Source organism: Schistocerca cancellata, chromosome 3 (genome assembly GCF_023864275.1).
Source record: "Schistocerca cancellata isolate TAMUIC-IGC-003103 chromosome 3, iqSchCanc2.1, whole genome shotgun sequence".
NCBI lineage: Eukaryota > Metazoa > Arthropoda > Insecta > Orthoptera > Acrididae > Schistocerca > Schistocerca cancellata.
In genome coordinates, this window is record NC_064628.1 from 102,790,510 (window position 1) to 102,810,559 (window position 20,050).

The 20,050-nt window shown below is 43.7% G+C and overlaps 1 protein-coding gene across 1 annotated transcript in view; it reads left to right on the plus strand.

The window, feature by feature from the left end:
- Positions 1–13,970, plus strand: part of LOC126177111 (vesicular integral-membrane protein VIP36) — a 77,033-nt gene extending 63,063 nt beyond the window's left edge. The window contains exons 5-7 of the mRNA XM_049924379.1: positions 12,887–13,053; positions 13,134–13,197; positions 13,281–13,970. Coding sequence (XP_049780336.1) covers positions 12,887–13,053; positions 13,134–13,197; positions 13,281–13,432 — 383 coding nt within the window. The 3' untranslated portion in view covers positions 13,433–13,970. The remainder of the gene's footprint in view (positions 1–12,886; positions 13,054–13,133; positions 13,198–13,280) is intronic.
- The last annotated feature ends 6,080 nt before the right edge of the window (positions 13,971–20,050 follow it).

A 20,050-nucleotide genomic window follows, 5' to 3' on the forward strand; every position in this document is an offset into this window, starting at 1 on the left:
AAATAATTTTTCATTGTCATACATTAAATAGTTTGGTATGAAGAAAAAAAGTGACTAGTACACAGTGTATGGTAGAAAATCATATAAAAGGTGCTACAGACTTGATGGACAAGATGAGAAGTGTAACAACTTAAAGTGACTAACCCTAATTTATAATCTGCAACATTATTGAAAAAATTAGCAATCAGGACTATTCGAATAACATATTTTATGAGATGTAGCTTCTGATGACAGTAGCTTACAATACACGTATATGAGCCGGGCTCAGATACTGCTGTGATGTGTTAAAATAGATTGATTGCAAAAACTGAATTAATAACAGAGCTGCAACATTCATGAAATTTGTATTTGTTGTAGTGTTATTAAGAAGAAAAGTAAACTGCAATGGGGAACCCTCAATTAAGACACCCCCCCCTCAGGGGGCTCACCACTTATTGGTGAGTACATGCTTGGCGACCATGGGGCCCAGCCCTTGCAGCATTGCTTCTCTTTCAGTGCTGCTTGTATCCTCTTCTTCTGTCCTTCTCCCCTCTCTTGGGGAGATGTCTTGTGCCTCCATGGGCTCTTGAAGTTCATTTGCGTTGGTTTACTTGTAGGACTCTTCTCTCTCTGCTCTTTCCCTATACTCTTCTTTCCCTATGTTGCTCTTTCCCTGCACTGCTCTTTCCCTGCACTGCTCTTTCCCTGCACTGCTCTTTCCCTGCACTGCTCTTTCCCTGCACTGCTCTTTCCCTGCACTGCTCTTTCCCTGCACTGCTCTTTCCCTGCACTGCTCTTTCCCTGCACTGCTCTTTCCCTGCACTGCTCTTTCCCTGCACTGCTCTTTCCCTGCGTCGCTCTTTCCCTGCGTCGCTCTTTCCCTGCGTCGCTCTTTCCCTGCGTCGCTCTTTCCCTGCGTCGCTCTTTCCCTGCGTCGCTCTTTCCCTGCGTCGCTCTTTCCCTGCGTCGCTCTTTCCCTGCGTCGCTCTTTCCCTGCGTCGCTCTTTCCCTGCGTCGCTCTTTCCCTGCGTCGCTCTTTCCCTGCGTCGCTCTTTCCCTGCGTCGCTCTTTCCCTGCGTCGCCCTTTCCCTGCGTCGCCCTTTCCCTGCGTCGCCCTTTCCCTGCTCCGCCCTTTCCCTGCTCCGCCCTTTCCCTGCTCCGCCCTTTCCCTGCTCCGCCCTTTCCCTGCTCCGCCCTTTCCCTGCTCCGCCCTTTCCCTGCTCCGCCCTTTCCCTGCTCCGCCCTTTCCCTGCTCCGCCCTTTCCCTGCTCCGCCCTTTCCCTGCTCCGCCCTTTCCCTGCTCCGCCCTTTCCCTGCTCCGCCCTTTCCCTGCTCCGCCCTTTCCCTGCTCCGCCCTTTCCCTGCTCCGCCCTTTCCCTGCTCCGCCCTTTCCCTGCTCCGCCCTTTCCCTGCTCCGCCCTTTCCCTGCTCCGCCCTTTCCCTGCTCCGCCCTTTCCCTGCTCCGCCCTTTCCCTGCTCCGCCCTTTCCCTGCTCCGCCCTTTCCCTGCTCCGCCCTTTCCCTGCTCCGCCCTTTCCCTGCTCCGCCCTTTCCCTGCTCCGCCCTTTCCCTGCTCCGCCCTTTCCCTGCTCCGCCCTTTCCCTGCTCCGCCCTTTCCCTGCTCCGCCCTTTCCCTGCTCCGCCCTTTCCCTGCTCCGCCCTTTCCCTGCTCCGCCCTTTCCCTGCTCCGCCCTTTCCCTGCTCCGCCCTTTCCCTGCTCCGCCCTTTCCCTGCTCCGCCCTTTCCCTGCTCCGCCCTTTCCCTGCTCCGCCCTTTCCCTGCTCCGCCCTTTCCCTGCTCCGCCCTTTCCCTGCTCCGCCCTTTCCCTGCTCCGCCCTTTCCCTGCTCCGCCCTTTCCCTGCTCCGCCCTTTCCCTGCTCCGCCCTTTCCCTGCTCCGCCCTTTCCCTGCTCCGCCCTTTCCCTGCTCCGCCCTTTCCCTGCTCCGCCCTTTCCCTGCTCCGCCCTTTCCCTGCTCCGCCCTTTCCCTGCTCCGCCCTTTCCCTGCTCCGCCCTTTCCCTGCTCCGCCCTTTCCCTGCTCCGCCCTTTCCCTGCTCCGCCCTTTCCCTGCTCCGCCCTTTCCCTGCTCCGCCCTTTCCCTGCTCCGCCCTTTCCCTGCTCCGCCCTTTCCCTGCTCCGCCCTTTCCCTGCTCCGCCCTTTCCCTGCTCCGCCCTTTCCCTGCTCCGCCCTTTCCCTGCTCCGCCCTTTCCCTGCTCCGCCCTTTCCCTGCTCCGCCCTTTCCCTGCTCCGCCCTTTCCCTGCTCCGCCCTTTCCCTGCTCCGCCCTTTCCCTGCTCCGCCCTTTCCCTGCTCCGCCCTTTCCCTGCTCCGCCCTTTCCCTGCTCCGCCCTTTCCCTGCTCCGCCCTTTCCCTGCTCCGCCCTTTCCCTGCTCCGCCCTTTCCCTGCTCCGCCCTTTCCCTGCTCCGCCCTTTCCCTGCTCCGCCCTTTCCCTGCTCCGCCCTTTCCCTGCTCCGCCCTTTCCCTGCTCCGCCCTTTCCCTGCTCCGCCCTTTCCCTGCTCCGCCCTTTCCCTGCTCCGCCCTTTCCCTGCTCCGCCCTTTCCCTGCTCCGCCCTTTCCCTGCTCCGCCCTTTCCCTGCTCCGCCCTTTCCCTGCTCCGCCCTTTCCCTGCTCCGCCCTTTCCCTGCTCCGCCCTTTCCCTGCTCCGCCCTTTCCCTGCTCCGCCCTTTCCCTGCTCCGCCCTTTCCCTGCTCCGCCCTTTCCCTGCTCCGCCCTTTCCCTGCTCCGCCCTTCCCCTGCTCCGCCCTTCCCCTGCTCTGATCTCTTTTTGCTCTGCTATGGCCATTCTTTCTTTCCTCCTTTCCTTCTCTTCCCTGTGTATGCCTGACGGCCACCCACGCATTTGCTGCGTAGGAGAAGACTGGGTAACGGGTAATTCCCAGTCCCGGGTTGGCAAGTAGGACCCGCACGTACCACCTGATACAGGCCAGGTTCAGGGAGGGGTGATTGCCTGAGCTGTTACCTTCCTCCTCCGCCGAGTGGTCCCTCTGTCAGTCATTCGGGAGGTGTGACCTAAGGTGAGGACAATCACCTAAGGCGGGGGCTCCCCTTTGGAGGGCCCCTGCTGGAAGGAGTGCACTATCGGAGACGCTGGCAATCATGGGGGACTTCTTCCCAATGACTTGACTTTCCTTCTCCTTCTCAGAGTGTTTCTCATAAACGACAATGGAATGAGGCACCTGCCTCAGTTTCTCTTCCTATTGTGCCTCGATTTCTAGTAGTCTCACGTTTAGACAAAAACGAGACATTTGCTAATGTTAACCCCTTTGTTATACAGAAAGGTGTAGATGGCACCTCTGGCCCTGTGAAGTCATGCTCTCATCTCCGCAATGGTAATTGATAGTGCTCTAGAGGCCCAGAAACTACTGAAGGCCCAAATCCTCCACGAATATCCTATAAAAGTGGAGGCCCACAGGACACTTAACTTGTCCCGCGTTGTTATCTACACCCGGCTGTTGGATGGTTTGATGGAGGACGAAATAACTAATTATCTATCGGATCAGGGCGTTACTGCTGTTCATAGTTATGAAAAAGGAAGCTACCGATTTGTTTCCCACTCACACATTGTTCCTGAGTTTCGATAGGTTAACACTTCCTACCAAGATAAAGGCAGGCTATGAAGTCATCTCTGTGCGCCCTTATAGTCCCAATCCGTTGCAGTGTTATAAATGTCACCAGTTCAATCCTACCAGCATGTCATGTAAAAACGCAGCCAAATGTGTCACTTGTAGCAGGGATGCACCTCCTCCCCCTTGCTGCGTTAATTGTCATGGAGACCATGCTGCTGCTTCTCGTTCTTGTCCCATCTGTCAAGACGAGCGGGCTGTTCAAGAGATAAGGATGAAGGAGAAGGTACGTTTTCCTGTTGCAAGGAAACTGTTGGCGAGCTGTAAACTGATTGTTCCTTTGTCTGGAAGCTACAGCACCATGTTAGCCTCTCCCCGTCCCACGAAAAACATGGCTACACAAACTTGTGACTTACAGTTCAGTTCAATTGTGGCAAAGTTGCCTCGCCTTCAAGCAGACACTCCACCTCCCGATTTCCAGGCTGTAGATACTGCTACCCATTCTTCGCGCTCACCGGCGAAGACGGTTGCAATGCAGCCAGCGAACCATCAATTCAAAAAGGAATATACCCGGAAAGATTTCTTGCATACCTCGAGTTGCCAGCCGTCTGGCTCTTCTGCCAATCGCCAAAAGCCAAAACAATCATCCAAAGACAAACAGTCTTCCCCCTCTCCGACTCGTCGGTCCATTTCAACTGACTGACACTGGGGAAGCTCCATTGATCCCGCTGAGTTGATGGACGAAGATCCTTCACCTGTGGATTCTAGTGTCTGTCCTCCCTTGACAGCTCGCCCTAAGCGGCCATTGAGGTGAGTGTTTCTTCTTCATTCTCCAGTGTTTTCTAAATTTTATGGCCCTTTTACAATGGAATATCCGCGGCCTTTGGGATTCCTGCTCATGGTGGGGTCATGCTACTTCTACAAGAAGTCCTATCGCCTTGCACACGCACCTGCAAGCAGTTGCTGCACGTGTTTTCCTTCCCGAGTTCACCTTTTCCCTCTTCACCATTTATATCCCTTCGTCTTCTGCTGTCACTAGGGCGGACCTGATGCAGCTTGTTGCTCAGCTTCCTCCACCCTTTCCGCTCCTTGGTTACACTAATGCCCATCATCCTCTTTGGGGCTCGCCTGTTGCCTGCCCGAGAGGTTCTCTTTTGGCGGATCTTCTTAATCATATTAATCTCGTGTGCCTTAACACTGGCAAAGCCATGTTTCTCTCTGATTCCATGCACACTTACTCCCACTTAAACCTCTCGATCTGCTCTGCCCAGCTCGCTCGTTGTCTCGAGTGATGTGCTCTTTCCGATACTTAATCAAGTGACCACTTCCCTTGTGTGACTCGCCTGTATAATCATACCCCGACACAGTGGCCCGCTCATAGCAAATTCTCTCTTGCTTACTGGAGGCTATATTCCTCCTTGGCAGATTTTGACGACAGGCTGTTTCCCAGCCGTGATGATCAGGCTGAGCACCTCCTGGACATTATTATCTTGGTTGCCAAATCCTCATCCCTCGTACCACTACTTCTCCCTGTTGAGTCCAGGTCCCTTGGTGGACTGTGGAGGGCAGCAATGCAATTCATGCCCAACGACGTGCACTTCGTGTCTTTCACTGACATCCTACATTAACGAACTGCATCCGCTACAAGCAACTACGTGTGCAGTGCCGTCGCACTATTAAGGATAGTAAGAAAGCATGCTGGGTTTCCTTCACCAGCTCGTTGAACAGAATTACACTGTCCTCTCTCGTTTGGGGTGGCCTGCGCCGGCTTTTCGGGACTACCCCCCAGTCCCCGATTTCTGGTCCCACTGTGGCGGGAAACGTCATAGTCGACCCTGTCAATGTTTCCAACACTTGGGGTTGGTGCTTTCTGGAGGTTTCAAGCACCACCCACTACCATCCTGCCTTCCTTCCTTGGAAACAGGCGGAGGAGGCTCGTGCAGTCTCTTTTCTCTCTTTGAATCAAGAATGCTACAATACTCTTTTTACTATGAGGGAGCTCGAGCATGCTCTCTCCTCATCCAGGTCTTCTGCTCCTGGGCCCAATACAATCCACGTCCTCATGCTGCAGAATCTTCCTCCTATGAGAAAACACTTTCTCCTCAATACCTACAACCGTATTTGGACTGACGGTGTATTTCCCATGCTTTGGTGTGAAGCTATTATTGTTTCCCTACCTAAGCTTTGTAAAGATAAATGTCTTCCTTCCAGCTATCGTCCGATTTCCCTTACCAGCAGCGTTTGTAAGGTGATGGAATGCGTGGTCAATGGTCGATTAGTGTGATTGCTGGAGTCACACCCTCTTCTCACTAATGTTCAGTGTGGGTTCCAAAAGCACCGCTCCGCGGTTGATCATCTTGTCACCCTGTCAACGTTCATCATGAATAATTTTCAGCAGAAGCGACAAACAGTGGCAGTTTTCTTTGATGTGAAGAAAGCCTATGATACCTATTGGCGGACAGACATTCTACATACTATGCACACATGGGGCCTCTGCGGTCGTCTTCCCACTTTCATCCAGGAATTTTTAACGGACCAAGTTTTCTGGGTACATGTGGGTTCCTCCTTATCCCACACCACAATGTGCCTCAGGGCTCCGTACTGAGTGTCGTCCTCTTCGCCATAGCCATCAACCCCATTATAGACTGTCTTCCAGCTGGCATTTCCAGCTCTCTTTTTCGTTTACGACTTTGCTATTTATTGCAGCTCCCAGCGGACGTGTCTCCTGCAATGCTGTCTTCAGCATTGTCTGGGCCATCTCTGTTCGTGGAGTGTCACAAATGGTTTCCGCTTTTCTGCTACCAAATCCGTTTGCGTCAACTTCTGGCGGTACAAGGCGTTTCTCCCACCGTCCTTGTGACTGGGCCAAAATGCTCTCCCGTTCATGAATGCAACGAAGTTCTGGGGGCTTATGTTCAATAGGAAACTCAGTTGGTCTCCCCACGTGTCTACCTAGCTGCACCTGGTCCCTCAATGTCCTTCGTGTATTGAGCGGTACCTCTTGTGGGGGGGGGGGGGGGGGGGGGGGCTGACCGGACTGCCCTCCTCTGCCTCTATCGATCTCTTGACTGCTCCAAGTTGTATTATGGATACATTGTCTACCCTGCACAGCCTTCTATCTTACGCCGTCTAAATACAATACACCATTTGGGGATCCGTCTCGCCACTGGTGCCTTCCATACTAGTCCTGTTGAGAGTCTATGCAGAAGCCAGTGAACTACCGCTGTCATACTGGCGTGACATCCTACTCAGTAGGTATGCTTGTCGGCTTTCTTCCTTGCCAGGCCACCCAACCTTTGACCTTTTTTTTACCCCAAGTATGAGATGTACGTTTCTTCTCTGCAGCCTCCCGGTGTCTGCTTTCGTCACCTGCTTCAGCAGCTGCAGTTCACACTTCATGCCACTTTCCGAATGGGAGAGAGCCCTTCACCACCTTGGCTTCAGACACAGGTTTTTGTTTGTTTTGACCTCAGCTCATTCCCTAAGGATTTGACTCCCGAGCTGACCTACCGCTGCAAATTTCTCGAATTTCTCTCACAACTTGCCGATAGCATATTTTTGTACACTGATGGTTCAAAGTCCACCCACAGCGTTGGTTGTGCTTTTGTCGTTGGGACTGATAAGTTTCGATACCGGCTTTTTGACCATGCACAATTTTTACAGCAGAGTTTTTTGCCCTCTATCAGGCTGTTCACTATGTCTGTAAGCACCAGCTCACTCGCTGTGTGATCTGCTCTGACTCCCTCAGTGCCCTTCAGAGTGTAGATGATCCCGATCCAGCCCACCCTATCGTTTGACGGACTCAGGACTGTCTCGATTTCTTCCCGGATGGGGGAGCCCAAGTGATTTTCATTTGCGTTCCTGGCCATGTTGGTTTACCTGGGAATGACACTGCTTATGCTGCAGCCAAGGCCGCCGTCTGTCTTGGGCGGCCCGCCTCTTACTCTGTTCCCTCGCAAGATATTTGTGCTTTCCTCTATCAGTGTACCACGTCACTTTGGCATTACGATTGGTGCTCCTTTCATGGGAATAAACTCAGAGGAGTGAAACCTCTCCCAATAGCGTGGTCGACTTCCTCCCAGCCGTCTCGCCGTGAGGAATAATGTTAGCTCGGTTGCAAATAGGGCACTGCTGCTTTAGTCACCACCACTTATTGAGTGGCGACCCTGCACCCAGCTGTCCTTTCTGTAGCCAGCCATTTCCTGATCCTCTGCTCCTATTTTAGCCACTTATGTCTCAGGGTCGGGCTGCCGCCCGCTTTGCTGGACATTTTAGCAGATGATATGCAAGCTGTGGCTCGCGTTTTAAGTTTTTTAAAAAGCAGTAATATGGCAAAAGAGATTTGATTTCTACCTGGTGACTCCGGTTTCTTGTCAACGTCTTTTAGATACTCTTCCGTAACGTCTTGATTTTTTAGATCTGTTTTTTCTTCCTTTTTGTATTGGACCTCGTTTTGGTTTTTCCCCTTGCGGTTCAAGCATTCTCTGGTTCTATACTGGGTGCTTATGGCCTTAGATGTTTTGCGCCCTAAAACCCCACAAACAAGAAAAACCTCAATTAAGACACTGTGAATGGGGCTGCTCTTAAAATGAGTAAAACAATTAGGAAATGCTACTCCCCACTCCCCTGCATACATTTTATGGACCAACTTCAGTGGTAAAGCTAGAGAAATTGTGCAGGGAAACATCACAACTATCCATGCAGACATTCTCTTAACAGCATGTGTGAATGGACTCAAAACGAGCAACTAATATTGCTACAAGGTTCCTCTTTCTTTATATCGTATTCTGGCTTGTGCAGTATGATTACTGGTGTAAGATTGTGATAAGAATGTTAGTTTAGACGAATAATTCATAATGATGCTCATGCAAGGTCAGAATAGGTAGCTAGAAGGCCATTGTACTCAGGATTTTAGTGTAAGACCGTAGTTTGCACTGTAAAGTTTGTTGGAAATTACCATTTATGTCTAGGTCTTTGCCTTTGAAAGCTGCTGCAGATTTTTCATGAGAACCCCCATGTGATTTATTATATTTGTGGCCATTAGTACTTACCAAAACTTTCACAGGTACTGTAGTAATAATTATGATCAGTGCGATTTTGGAACTATTTTTAACATAGTTCCTATGTCGAATGATTCTTGTTGTGTATTTTCCTTATGAGGGACTGGAGTATGTGATGAACCACGAATGGGCTGAGCAAATACAGCAATCACACATACATGAAAACAAAATCTGAAGCTGATCAGAAATTTCGGATGTTTTCATTATGATCATCTGATTAGGCAACATATTGTAACGTCAAGTTTAACACACATATTTCAGAATGACACAACACATATAAGTCACAGAGTAAGTTGACAAGCAAGACATGTGTACACGTTAGCATTCGAATGAGCACAGAGTCCCAGTCTAGCGGCCGCTGCTCGGCTGGCCGCTTAGGTGGCGCAGCTGCTGCATGGCTGGCAGACAGCGCCGCACATAGAGGACGCGCGTAATTGCACGGCGGCGCTTTGAATGATCGGCAGGTCACAACACAACAGAATTATTGTTTTTGTATTCGGAGAGATGTCATTGTGTAAATAATCTTATTCAGTCAAACCTTTGCAAATTTTTGAAATCTTGTGGTTGGACGCTCACTGCCAAATTCATTGGCACGTTCTGATGCTTGAAATACATGTTTTGTGTTGCATTGAAATATTGGTTTTCAATGAGGCAGTGAAGAGGTGCAGGACATCTGTTCAGCAGAAGTCCTGCTGAGATCCCATACAGCATTCTGAACAAGATTTCCAATTTGTTCATTATTTCACACGTTGCGTTCCACAAACACAATCGTGAAGAGGAGCCTTTCAGGGCTGTGGAATGAGGCAAGTTATACCTTTAAAAAATTTAATACAAAATCTTTTAATTGTCCACATTGCAAACAGTATACAACATTAAGTTTGATAACTCGCTTCGATTGCTCATACAACCATCCTCATTTCTGAAGGAACAAGCAGAAGCAGAAAATTGCTATAGGTGACTCCAAGAATATACATATATTAGGGTAAAGCAATATACAAAAAATTATGACATACCAATTGTGGTAAGACATTGAGTCAACATATACATTAAAGCTAGACCACATCGCCTGTGTACCTTGATACTACGGAAGAAAGGAAAGCAACTGTCAGATGAAGATGAACCACAATCAATTTTACGACTTTACAAAAATAATGTAATGGAATAAATATCAAAGGCATACCATCCTCATATTAGAGACTTCAGTAAACTTATGGCTATACCAACAAGGTAAAAAGAGAGTGATTCTAAACCTATAAAAGGAAACAATTTCATTACAAATATTGGAACAGTGTTACAGCTATAAGTTGTCACAAACAGACTACATGAATAATATATGAACAAACATATCACACATACAAAATTGACCTCAAGTCTAAAATTTTTTATACAAAGTATGTTTGTAGCTATGGCCTAAACAGTCCTGTGTCACTCAAGATTGAACAGTGCTTTTGTAAAACTAATGTTAGGTTTGGTTTCCAAACAATTGACACATAAAAAACATACTTTTGCCACCAAGTTGGTCCTATAAAAAATAAGATTAATAAATCAGGAGCATATAAAATTAAATGTAATGACATTGACCAGTTTTATATTGGCCAGACGAGATGTTCTTTTGATGCTAGTTTTCAGAAATATGTGTTCAGCCAAAATAAAGTAGCCTTTAGTATGTATGTCACTGCAAAGGGACATACAGTGCAGGACACTAGCTATGATAGGGAGCTGCCATGCAATGCCCAAAGGAAGAATGCTCGATATATTGGAGGAATCAGAAGTTTACAGTTCTAAGGAAAAAGCCCTGATCTTATATTAAATGAACAACAAGAATTTAACAATAATTATTTCTTCAATATTTTCGACAAACTACTTTAATTATATGTGGCTAACATGTACTGGAGATAGGTTTGTACCATGTGCTGCCTTTACAACTGCGAGCTGCATTTCCATCGTCCTACATCCATCTGTTAATGCACGCTCAATGTTGGTCTCTGTTGCATTCACATTTTGGGTGGCGCTTCACCCACATTGGCAGCCTTTCAACCTCTGTTATTTTGATTGCTTGGTTGTAATGTCTTTTATTCTGTACTCATATATTGACATTTGTATTGTACTTCTTGTTTTTTAACGTTAGTTCAATATTTTGCCTTTGTTAGCAACTGTCCTCTTTTAAATTGATAACGGCTTTATCACTACAATTTTGACATCGGATGTGGTTTTCTTTTTGTTCTTAATCTTTATTTTTATTACTTACTACTATAATTTTATTTCTATTATGTAACATGCTTTGTAAATGTGAGTGTTTGTGCGCCACGTACTGCTTATCTAACAGCTGTTGATTGTTCACAAGCACACACAAGTTAATCTTATTATGGATTCAAATAGGTCACAAACAAGTTTGATAGGCTTTGTGTACTTTTATATTTTTTTTTTCTTTTTGGTTTTGGCAAGTTACATTTTTTAACGATGCAAGTGTAAAAAATTTTATATTCAGCATCTTTCATGAGTGTAGTATGTTTGTATATATTATTCATGTGGTCTGCTGATCACAACTTAACAGCTTTTATGCTGTTTCATTATTTGTAAAAAATAATTTATTTTCATTTATCCCCATTGGTTTAGAATTATTATTTTTTTGTTTTCTTGGTACGGCCAGTGCCTTATCAAGTTGTCTCTAATATGGGTTTGGTATGTCTTTCTTGTTTCTTACTTCCCTGTTTTTGTAATGCAGTAAGATTGATTATGATTCATGATCATCTGATAGCTCCTTTTCCTTCATATAAAACACCAAAACATGCACAAAATTCAGTCTAACCTTACTAATGACTTTACCATGATTGGTCTGTGATTACTTTTTATACATTACTGTACATTGAAATATGTGTATTGCTGAAATCTGTTTCTGTCTTACGTAAAGCAATTTTGTTTCTCATCTTGTTCTTTCAAATCTGAGGGATGGTGGTATGAACAACTGAAAGAGTTTGTGTAATTTTTTAAAAACAATTCGGAAATAAATTTTCACTTTGCAGTAGAGTTTGTGCTGGTATGAAACTTCCTGGCAGATTAACACTGTGTCCTGGACTGAGACTCGAATTCGGGACCTTTGACTTTCGCAGGCAAATGCTCTACAGACTGAGCTACCCAAGCATGAGCTACAACCTTACTGCTTTACTTCCGTCAGTACCTCATCTCCTAACTTGCAAACTTCGCAGGAGCTCTCATTCGAAACTTGTAAGACTAGCACTCATGGAAGGAAGGACATGGCAGTAGAGCACATGCCCACAAAAGGCAAAGGTCCCAAGCTTGAGCCTCAGTTTTCTATGCTGATGTACGTTATTAAAAAGATATCTGCCTTGAGACAACTGAAAGAGTTTGTGTAATTTTTTAAAAACAATTCGGAAATAAATTTTCACTTTGCAGTAGAGTTTGTGCTGGTATGAAACTTCCTGGCAGATTAACACTGTGTCCTGGACTGAGAGAGTCTGCCTTGAGAGAAGCCACTGACCCCGTCTTCTAGTCAGCTGCTGTTTTTATCTAACAGTACAAACAAAGCATTTACATAACTTTACACGGATTAATACCAACTGTCTAACCTGAACATGATTAATGCGGTGTTTTCATCCCTGACCTAACTGTTCTGATAAATTGTAGTAGTAACTATGGGGTATTCCTTTGCTTGGGTATAGGATATTTCAGATGATTTTCACGATGATAAACGATTTATTTTTACTCTGAAGGGGTAATATAATATCCTATTTTTCTTACTCTTCTTGCACTATGTTCTCAGTTATGTTTGCTTTAAACAAATGCTGCATAATGTACTTAGATTTCCATGTGTGTTATGCAGAACTTACTGGCTATTATGCTGACTATTGTTGGTTTTATTCTTTCATCTAGCACTGTGCTGGAAGTGTTGGAAATGACTGAGAACAACTACATACATATTTGTATTTAACTCCACATTACTAACAGCACAATTAAATTTAAGCTCTTCAGGTGCATTAGTTGTCTGCTGCTCTTGAACTTTCCAATATGTTTCTCTTTGCTTATTATATTCTAGATTGTAGCATGTTGACAAGCTTTTCTAAGTAGTTTCTGCAGCACTTTAGCCTATAAAAATACCTTGAATTTGTCTGTGTTCAGAAGGAGAGAATATTTCAGTGTACCATGGATAACTTTTTTTCCACTTATGAAGATAAAATAAGATGCTTTGTTTACTTTAATTTCCTACATACTTTCCAGTGGTTTATTTAGAATGAAATGTTTCAGTGTCAACAGATTTTGAGAACAAAGCTGCTTGGAAAGAGTGTTTATCTGTGAAAGGAGTCAGACTACCAACTGGGTACTACTTTGGTATGACTGCTGCTACAGGCGACCTCAGTGATAACCACGACATCCTGTCAGTTCGTCTTTATGAACTTGATATGCCAAGCGATGTAAGTTTACCAACTTTGTGAGCAAAGGATGGCAATAAAAGGTTATTTTAGTGTTCTGACATACATTTATTCTCTTACAGCCAAAAGATGAGGAAGATCGGTCACAAATTTCTCCTTCAGCAGCATTTTTTGAGCCACCAAGAGGTAAGATAGCATTAATTTATAACTATGTTCTGTTAAGTTTTTTATCAAGAAACTATGTTTTAATACTGTGTATTTTTTCCCAGATCATGTAGAGGATCCAAAGCCATCATCACTCAGTGGTTTAAAGATCTTCATTTTAATGCTGCTGGGAACACTGGCAGTTATTGCTTTTGTTGTCATTGGAATAATGTTCTATCAAAAGCACCAAGAAAACAGCCGGAAGAGATTTTACTAAGTTTAATATGTCTTATGCCATTTTGATGTTACAAGGAGAAATTGTTTGAAGACTGAAACATCTCATCTCTTTTACTCTGTTGCATTAATTTTACAGTGTTACAAAATTGCGTTCGTTCCATCAGTTTCCTGCATGTAACTATCGTTATTTTATATAAGAAATTGTTTCTTCAGTCATTGTTATGTACAGTGTATTTCATTAATCATCCTTCATTTGTGTTTCATGTTTTGCATTGCTGTGATATAGCCGTAAGAATACAGGTATACTGTGAACACGTCTGTGACATTGTGACTAAAGCAAATTAAAGCCACTCAGTTAATAGCCATAATGATCATGGTTGAGACCTATTTGTTGTGTTTTGCTAAGATAATTAGGAATGAAGTTCCTAATCATCTGATTCGGTTTAATAATAACAGCAACACCATATTCAGGTATGAAAATATTTTAAGTTAGTAGAGACATTTGCGTACATTATTGTCTGTAAAAAGAGCAGTTTGTGAATGTTAAAAGTATAAATGAATTCCTGATTTTTGTTTAATGTGTGTACTTTTGTCTCTGGCCTCCTCCCAGTTTGCTTCCTTATCCTACTTTATATACTGACTTGCCTCTCTTGTAGCATCTGCCACTAAAAAGTGTTGAGCATCTTCATAATGCTCTATGCTGACTAAATGATCCCATGATGAAACGTGTTGCTCTTCGCTGTATCTTGCATCTCTCTTCTATTAATCCAGTGTGATAATGGCCCCAAACTGATATTAAAAATCAGTAGTGTTCTGTGACTTCGGCTCCAAACGACAAAAGATTGTCCTTGTTGCATAATTGCTTTTGGAGTTTTCAAATATTTATAATAATAATAATGGAAATTGCTCAAGGGGGACACAAAATCAGGGCAAGGCAACCACTCGCCTATAGTGGATCAATGCGGGAATGCAGAAATACATAACAGAAAACAGCGTTCACACTAGCTTTTGAGCACTAGCTTTTACACACACACACACACACACACACACACACACACACACACACACAGAGTCTTGCATGACTATAGCAGTGTGTGTTTAATCTTTCCCTTATCTTATGTACTCAGACATTTATGTTAACTGTGTTCTTAAAAATTGGAAAGCAGTTAATTATCCAGGAATGAAATTAGATGAACACAGTAATCTAGGTGCTTTACTTTCTACAGATATAAAATAATAATGCAAGAAAGTGAAGATGACCTCCAGTTAGCAGTACACTGACTAAATGAAATATGTGCAGAATACGATCTAAAAATGTTATTACCTAAGATGAAAGTTATAGCTTGTCAAGGTAAATATGCAGTATGATTGAAAATAGTAATTAACAATAAAGTAATTAAATGAGTGTCATGTTTTACATATTTAAGTTGTGATGAGTTATGATTATGATATTGATATAGATGAAAAGCTGCACAAATTTCAAGCGGTATATGGAGCAATAAACAGAATTCTTAACTACAAAGCACAAAAAGAGGCAAAAATCAAATTTTATTAAACTATGGAAATTCCATTACTGTTGTATAGAAGCAAGAGTTTGGTGAATAACAAGTAAGACAACAGCAAAATACAAGCAACAGGGATGAGTGATGTCTGAAATGAGTTTAATGTACATGTTATTAATGAGGACATTACTGAATACGGAGAGCTGTGGAAACAATGTATGACTAAAATGAAAGATTACCCTAGGAAATCTTGAAATCCATAAGGAATGGGAGACAGAAGTTGAGCAAGGCAGTGGTGGACATAAACTTCGGGAAAACAGAACAAGCAAGTTTCTAATTCCTGTCTGTAAGATGACAGTATTGAAATACACCAGATTTAATTTCTTCCCTGAAAATTCACTTTGGTATTAAGTGGTGACAAATTAGAAATTGAGTGGCAGTTAGCTAAACCAAACCATACAATATTCTGTAGGACAATACTTTCTGATTGATTCTAATACATGGATGAGCACTTGATTTACACGCACCTGCCTAGAAGCCCGTAGAACCCTTTTAGCCGTGAAGATGCTTGTTGTCGTGGACTCATGAGATGACAAAACACATTGGGTGGCTTCACTCTCACCGCAGGTCCTAACAAACCAGAGGAGACATGGACATCAAACAACTACAGAGTCCTGCTGTGCTGTGCTCTGCATCAGTGTACTGAAGTTGATAATTCTAGTACATGTGCAATGGAAGAAATGAAACCTTCAATGTTTGCCATTGACATTGTACGTCTGTTGAGCAAGCCAACCACTAGCAAGAAAATGTGACAAAGCTCACAGAGGCTGCTGGAGCCAGGGTAGAATTTGACAAAGCTGCTCACAGCTTCTTAGTAATTAGCACCATTCCTTGCCAGTTTTCCCTCGAATCACCCATCAATCTGTAGTGTGCAGTTAACAGTACCTGACAAGTGTGGTTCCTGTTTCAGCTAAACAATGAATTGCTTGGTTCTCTGTGATTATTACAATATATCAAAAAAAGAAAAAGGAAACACTGATCGTGGTCATGGATCTACAACTAAATCTAAACTCTGCGAGCCACTGTGAAGTCTGTGGTAGAAGGTAGTACATTTTATTGTATCGTATATTAAGTTTTCTTCCTGTTCCATTCGTGGACAGAGTGGGGAAACTGACTGCTTGTAGGCGTCTGTGTGTGCTGTTATTTTGCTAATTTTATCTGAAAGGGATAGATATATCATGGCTGAAGAACATTCATAGTATTTGTGGGTAACTTTTAAATTTTTCTAAGCAGATTCTCACAAGATGTATCTCATCTTTTTTAGACTGTCTGACAGTTAAGATTTTTCAGCTCTTTCGTTATACTCTCTTGACAGTTAATCAAACCTATGGCTAGTCACATTGCACCTTTTTTGAGTAATCTTCCCTCCTTCCACAGTAGTCATCTTGCTTTTCTTCGCGGGTTTAGGATTTTGTTATGCGTCTTCTTGAAACTGAGGTAGCAGCTCCAGACGCAGTTGCCTCCCGGTACCTCACTGGAATGCTCTGTGTCTGTTGTTAGTCCAACCTAATATAAGAATTATTCAAGTGTGGGCTTTGCCAAGTCTTTTGTATGGAATCTTTTTGATAGTAAAACTGTTTGCCAGTATCCTACTAATGAATCTTGAGATTGCTACTTGCCTTACTTACAACTGAGTGTAATGGGTCGTTCTGCTCCATACCTCTTTCCTTACTCTAGAGCTTAGTCATTAATCTGGTAGCCAGTAGGCATTTATGCTTTCGAATTTCACATAGTCACTTAAATCTATTGAATGAGCAAGAATTAACTGATGGTTTCCAAACTTAGGTGTGTGTGTGTGTGTGTGTGTGTGTGTGTGTAGACACTTGTATTCAACTCCTTAAAAAGATGCAAGTTGTTATGAAATATCCAGGGTGGACAAAAAAAAACAAGATGTGTCTGCTGTGGGAAGTGTGTGTTCACCCAGTGGATACGGCTGCCTCAGCACAAGGAACTGAAGTCCCTGGTTCTAGGTAACTAAAGACGCCATCATCCCATGCAGTAACAGTTCCACCCAATGGTTGATGGCAACTGGGCACTCGAATTCCGCTGGGCCTAGGCAATCCTGATTACAGATAATGTCGAAGTTCTCTGAAAAATTTCCATATAGAATTCACATGTACAGTGACCCCTTTAACATAAGCACACTAATTGAACATGGAAAATTACACAACATTAGATTGGCAGAAGTCACCACCAACACCCCTCTTCTGGGCATTGCCTTTGTGATACGCAAGAATACTATAGTCAGCTCATCAGAGGGGTCTCACCCATAAAGAGCCACCTCATCACATTCTACATACAATGTACCAACAAGAAGTACATGGTGATCAGTATCCATGTGCCCACGTATATAGACAACATGAGAGACCCCCAAGACACCAAAAAGTTCTGGAGCAAACTAGAAAGTCATGGCAAAAATCCCTAAACAAGGTGCAAAGATTCTGCTGGACGACTTCAGTGTGCAAATTGCAATGAAAGAGGTTACTAGAAACTAGACCAATATTTAGCTCACAAGTTCACAAACAAATATGGCGCATGACTTCGAGCAGTGCTATATAAAAAATAAATTTTAAATTGTGACAGCACCTTGAGAAAAGTTCCATGAAAATAAGAGATTTGGAGATCCTTCATACAGGAAATTGGTAAATATCAGACCAATTGCATAGCCATTTCCTATCCCCTACAGAAAAACATCCATGATGTTCAAGTTTGCACAGGAGTGAACATCAACATGAGTCTGATCATACAATGTAAGCTTTCACGGCTGGTATTGTCTTCACTTAAAACTTCTGGGCTGATAGGCTGTGGTCGAAGTATAAAGCTGTCTCCTGATGTTTCGTCTCTAACTGCGGGAGACATCCTCGGAGGTAAAACGGCAAACTGCGAAGAGAACTCGAGGAAGCGCTGATTATGTAAGCAGTACAGAGGGCGTCACAGTCGATCACGTGGCGTCGGCTATGAGATTGTCTCTGGTGAAGCCAACATTCTCGATTGAAAGTAATCAATCGTCACGCCTACGGTGCAACGCTGACATCCAAATTTTATCCAGTTTAACACCTTCGTCTTTCCTGTTAAAATTATGACGATGTTTATCAATCTTGATAGCCTCTCTATACAAGCGTGCATAATAATGTGAGGTTTTTGATATGACACTTGTCTCGCTGAATTTTATTTCATGATCACCTTCCTGGTAAACATGTTCCGCTACGGCCGATTTATCCGTGTAACCCAGGCGGCAATTCCTCTTATGTTCAATAAGACAGGTGTTCACACTTCTCTTTGTGGTACCGATGTAAACCTGTCCACAACTACAAGGAATTTTATATACCCCCGGTGTAGCCAAAGGGTGTCGTGCCTCTTTTGCCGACCTTAAAAATTCTTTTATTTTCCTAGTGGGTCTGAAAGTAGTTTCTACCCCATACTTGCCTAAAACTTTCCCAATGCGATCTGTGACTTTACGAATGAACGGAAGAAAAACTTTGCCCTTGGGCAACTGTTGTTCGTCGTTGCTCCTGATTCTCTGCCTCAAGTGTTCGATCTATATCCTTGCTGGAATAGCCGTTCTTCACGAAAGTTGACCGTAGATGTTCAATCTCATCATTTAAATAAACAGGTTCACAAAGATTGTACGCCCTGTCTATCAGAGTTTTCATTACACCTCTTTTTTGTCTAGGGTGGTGGTTTGCATCTTTATGTAGGTAACGATAAGTATGTGTGGGCTTTCTGAAGAAGAAAAATTTGTTAACATCAAGTGTAGATTTAAGTGTCAGGAAGTCGTTTCTGAAAGTATTTGTATGGAATGTAGCCATATATGGAAGTGAAACATGGACGATAAATAGTTTAGACAGGAAGAGAATAGAAGCTTTCGAAATGTGGTGCTACAGAAGAATGCTGAAGATTAGATGGGTAGATCACATAACTAATGAGGAGGTATTGAATAGAATTGGGGAGAAGAGGAGCTTGTGGCACAACTTGGCTAGAAGAAGGGATCGGTTGGTAGGACATGTTCTGAGACGTCAAGGGATCACCAATTTAGTATTGGAGGGTAAAAATCGTAGAGGGAGACCAAGAGATGAATACACTAAGCAGATTCAGAAGGATGTAGGCTGCAGTAGGTACTGGGAGATGAAGCAGCTTGCACAGGATAGGGTACCATGGAGAGCTGCATCAAACCAGTCTCAGGACTGAAGACCACAACAACAACATAATCAGATGGAAGACTTCCACTGAACAACCAGAAAAACTTTAGGGAAATGGCATGATATTTTACTGTACTAAATTGCCGCAAACCAGTACACCCATAAAGAATCCTCGCCACCTTCAAGAGAATAGGTTCAGAACATATCCTCAAACTTAAAAAAATAGCACAGCTTTGAAAGAAGACAGTATTACTGCAGAACTGCTGAAAAACCGTGGACAAAATTCACGCAAATTGTGATGGAAGATTTGGCAGACAGAAAAACTTCCCAAAGACTGGAAATGTGCTTTCATTCACCTACTGGACGAATAAAGCTACGAAACAAATTTAAATAACTCTTGAGGGATCTCCCTTCAGCAGGCTACATAAAAAATTATTTAAAAACAATGTTAAAATACAAAGTGCTCAGGAATGTCGACAAAAACAATAAAGTCCAAATCTGAAGGCAGGGACTTCAGCGAAGTGCAACACTTAGCACTGTAAGTTCGTTTATTACTGACAGTGATGCACAGTCATAAGACAACTGCTTTCCTAAATGGAGAACCATCAGATAGTCCATAATGCACAACCATAAAATATTTCAAGAATGTTCCAGAAATGAATACTAAATAACAAACATTTGGCGATGGTCAGTTTTGTACTGGTGACTATCAGGCCCACAGTCAGCAATGTTAACCATTACACCACAATGCACGAACCACATTCCTTAATGAAATTTACCTTCAAAAATATATCCCTTTTTCAAAGCAAGATTTCAGATCATGGAATCAATACTAGAAATAAGAATATTCTTCACAAAGACTTGAAAGTAAAAAAATAAGTTTAACCACTAATAAAGTTAAGTTTAACATGAAGTTAAGGGTTTATTAGTGGCCAACTCCTACTCCATGGACAAATT